The 4,133-nt window shown below is 28.4% G+C and overlaps 1 protein-coding gene across 3 annotated transcripts in view; it reads right to left on the reverse strand.

Moving 5' to 3' along the window:
• Positions 1–2,568, reverse strand: part of LOC108733188 (transcription factor IIIB 90 kDa subunit) — a 46,249-nt gene extending 43,681 nt beyond the window's left edge. For 2 of the 3 annotated variants that reach the window (XM_025977344.1, XM_025977343.1), the window contains exons 1-3: positions 2,510–2,568; positions 1,915–2,444; positions 1,732–1,836 (exon numbers count right to left, since the gene is read on the reverse strand). In XM_025977344.1, the coding sequence (XP_025833129.1) occupies positions 1,732–1,836; positions 1,915–2,422 (613 nt within the window). In that variant the 5' untranslated portion in view covers positions 2,423–2,444; positions 2,510–2,568. The remainder of the gene's footprint in view (positions 1–1,731; positions 1,837–1,914; positions 2,445–2,509) is intronic. The other variant, XM_018464254.1, reaches the window with a different exon arrangement.
• Between the last annotated feature and the right edge of the window lie 1,565 nt (positions 2,569–4,133).

Raw genomic sequence — 4,133 nt, forward strand, 5'->3', positions numbered from 1 at the left:
NCTTGACCCCCGGAAAGCGCAAACAAAATACTTTTTAGATTTTATTCGCATTTAGTACTACATGTGTAATACTAAATTTCATAAATGTAATCGGTAGAATGAAGCAGAATCCTGAATTATTAAAACTTTAAAACATTACAAAGGTATAAGAAGAAAACTAATGTGACTAGGGACAATAAAAATATTTAATATCGGGATAGTGATCTAAGAAAAGTATAATGATTGATCAGAATTTATCATTTTATTACTTTCAGGCAAGAACACTTGCATGATTACTGATAATTTAAAATACATTACTCAGAATAAGTACACGTAAACTATTAAGTCGTGAATGTATTTAAAAAATCGAAGTGATAAAAAAAAATGCGTACTGTGCCAAAAAAGTAGAAATTGTTCCTTAATTAGAGTATCACAAATTGAATTGTATCGTACTGTTAGGCTAGGAACACATCCATTATTTGACTTAATTATTCAACTAAGGTAAATGATCTCAAATGACATTTAACCACAATATATTAATTAAAACATTAAATATAATTCGTTAAACGTTTTATTAGGATAAGAAGCAGTTATTCCAATACTCGAACAAGCATTAAATATTTAAAATTTTATCTCTCAAAAATAATAAGAACTCCAATTGCATAAGTGTTTATTACTTGCATTTGATACTTAACATTTTCAAGTAATTTTAATATTCAAAGTAGAATAGCAAGCACAGTGGATATGGAAAAAAGAACAATAAAAATTAAAAGTGCTGCAAAACTTCCATCAATAAATCATCGTGTAATACTACATTAACCCAGAAAATAAATAAAGCAAAGTTTTAATAATCGTAATTTCCTTAAAATAAGTGGTAATGTTCATTTTAATGTTTTTCCAAAAATAGTTATTTGTAGCAGTTGATTAGATGCCGTTTTATTTAACTATAGACGATTCTATCAAAATATAATTAAAATTTATAAATTCAAGGCAGTTCTTTTATGCATTTCAAAAGACAGTATTTATAATGTAAATTGCAGTAGTAAGTTATTCATTAATTCCTTGATATCGATATATGCGTTTATTACAAACTTATGTAAAATTCAGTTTTGTTTAAAATATCTAGCAGAGAATTTTATCTAAAATCGAGGAAAAGATAAAACACTTGGGTAGTAACAAAACAACGTAGATGTGATATTGTGACAGCATGATATATATTTACCAAAGCATTTTTAGGTGATTTTCTAGCACTCTGGCTGATTTTCAAATTTGAGGAAATAATGTACCTATAATGATAGCCTTGATTTGCAATAGTGGTTATTTAGTGACTTTCAACTTTAAATTAGCTTTTAATGTATTTAAATTGTATATAAGCTTTTTTCATTTCCTGTAAATAAAGTTATGACTGAAAGTGATTTTAATTTAAGATATCTTAGTCACAAACAATCCAGTTAAAAATTTGGTTCTAAAGAACTTTGAATCTTAAATGTAAGTCATGACATTTGCATGCATACAAAAATATAAAATAATTGTAATGTGATAGAAAGTGTAATACTGAATATTTATCTAGTAAGATAAACAATAATTAACTACTGAAGTTTTTTTATATCTGATTGGCACCTAATTGCATGTTAAAATAGCAAATAAATACAGTTTAGTACGTCAATTTTGCTATTAAACTTTAATTTACCAAAAAATGCTAGATACTTTAAGCAAATCTGTTTTTACAAATAAAGTAAAAACATGACTTACCAACTGATGGAACATTAATGCATAAGGCTTGTGACAAGCGTAAGTAGGTTCTTCCTAATTCATAGCAGCATATTTGTAGCACATCACTAATATCAATTAACAAATCTATCAGAAATTAAGGAAAACAAGGTAGATTTTCGAAATTGAAAAAGAAAATTACATAAAAGTACTAAAAAAGGATACGAGGCGTCCCTTCAGTGCGACACGTTAAATAAACACATGCTGCATAAACGTGTGCATGACGTCGACCTCTTGTTAAATTTCTTGTTAGTGCCATTTTATAAAAATTGCATGCTGTATCTACGCAGTGTTGATTCAATCTCAGTTGATTACACAAATTTGATATACCTACTCTTGCATATTTTAGTGTTAATTCACGCGATTCAACACCCATTCCAACATGAAAAGCTAAAATTAAACATTTTAATGTTACATGTTGTTGCTTGGATGTTGTAGATGTAGATAAGAACTTACATGCTCCAAAACTGGAGGCGCCTCCCTTTGATTCCGCGGAAACAAATTGACCGATAGCACTACTTGTTCCGTGAGCATTTTCTTCAAATTGTACTTCCGAAACAATAATACTGTCTTCCAAAACTGACCCACAATTTGTACAAACAGCATCTCCTCTTGCTGGGTCAACTTCAATATCAGAACTACCACAATTCTTACATCTTCTTGCGGATGACATTTTCGAAGAATACAAATTTTATCTAGGTTTGTTAAAACATAAATAACATAAGATTAAACGTAAAAAAGACTTTTCAAATTGACTTACTGACATATAACCTCAAAACTCAAAAGTCAACACAGCGGCCATCATGAATTAGCGGCCATCGCGATGTGTATAATGGGCTGCCTAACGATCATCCGCACATTTATAAATAATTGCATTATTTCAAAGTCAGTGGCGTGGCGTTTAGAGGACAGAGGGTGTCTTGACCCCGGAAAGCGCAAACAAAATACTTTTTAGATTTTATTCGCATTTAGTACTACATGTGTAATACTAAATTTCATAAATGTAATCGGTAAAATGAAGCAGAATCCTGAATTATTAAAACTTTAAAACATTACAAAGGTATAAGAAGAAAACTAATGTGACTAGGGACAATAAAAATATTTAAGATCGGGATAGTCATCTATTGATTTGAAGAACCGAAATGTTTTTCAATTTTTTATAAATCCTGGGTTGTATCTTCAAAATCCTCTTGCTATCCCAAATTATATATGTAAATATGTAAGATCTTAGCACACACACACACACACACACACACGCTTAATTTTATGTTTGTTCTTAAGTAAATTAACCGTTTTTGAATTGAAATGAATTATTTTGTTGTTTTGTAATTTTCAAATCATCTATCATGGAATAGGGCGCAAAATTTCCTCAATACTTACCATTGCTAGATAATTTGAAGATGAAGTATGAGTAATAATGACAACATGTTCTCAAGAAAAAATCATAACTTTGGTTTTTCGTTTATATAAAAAAAGACTGGGAAAAAATTTGGGGATTTCTTGAAAAATATTTATTTATGATTTTATATTGGAAACTTGGGGATGTAGACTTCACGATACATTGATCGCACTTTTGCTTTCTATTGTACTGATCGTGAAACTTTTCAATTTCAATCAAATATAAATGGTACTCACTATAATGTATGTATGCATCTATATAAGTGTGTGCGTTTTTTAGAAATCGTAGGAAAGCCATTTTAAATTTGCATTAATAAGCTTGCAGGATGTCTCAATGTGATATGAGATATGATGAAAATATGTTCTTCAGAAACCAAAGGAAATTATTGATTTTCAAAATATTGAACTTGTGCGAAAGGAAAAATTCTTTTCATTCAAATAATTTTATTTAGGTCAAATCACACTTAAAATTTGACTAAATTTACAGTTATTTTTACAGTTGTTCACAACTGCATACATTTTTGCTTTTTTTTGTATCATGTAGAGAAATCAAAATGATAGTTTGGCAGGTTGAATATTTAAGTGAAAATGCGTTGTTTTCTTAAAAAATTTCGTCACTAAAAATATAAAAATTCATAAATTCATATTTTTTTCTCTACTTAAACCATCCAGAATTATTGTTTCACAGATCAAAAATTGACTTGCTTCTTTTTGTGTGATTTTTAAGTATTTTTATTCCAATTAAAAATACGTATAAATATATCGTGTACCGAGATGTCTTGAAAAATTCAAATTCGCGTTTCTATTTAACCTTGCATGTTAAATTGATTGTTAGTAATAAATATCCTATTATTTAATAAAAAACGTTGTCATAATAAAATTTTTATCACTTAGTACCTTAAACAATCGTCCAGTTTATGCAGAAATATGACTTTCTATAAAGAAATTGTCATATTTTAAGGTCAATTTTTCAATTATTTATGTTG

Source organism: Agrilus planipennis, unplaced genomic scaffold (assembly GCF_000699045.2).
Source record: "Agrilus planipennis isolate EAB-ADULT unplaced genomic scaffold, Apla_2.0 scaffold72, whole genome shotgun sequence".
NCBI classification, from domain to species: domain Eukaryota; kingdom Metazoa; phylum Arthropoda; class Insecta; order Coleoptera; family Buprestidae; genus Agrilus; species Agrilus planipennis.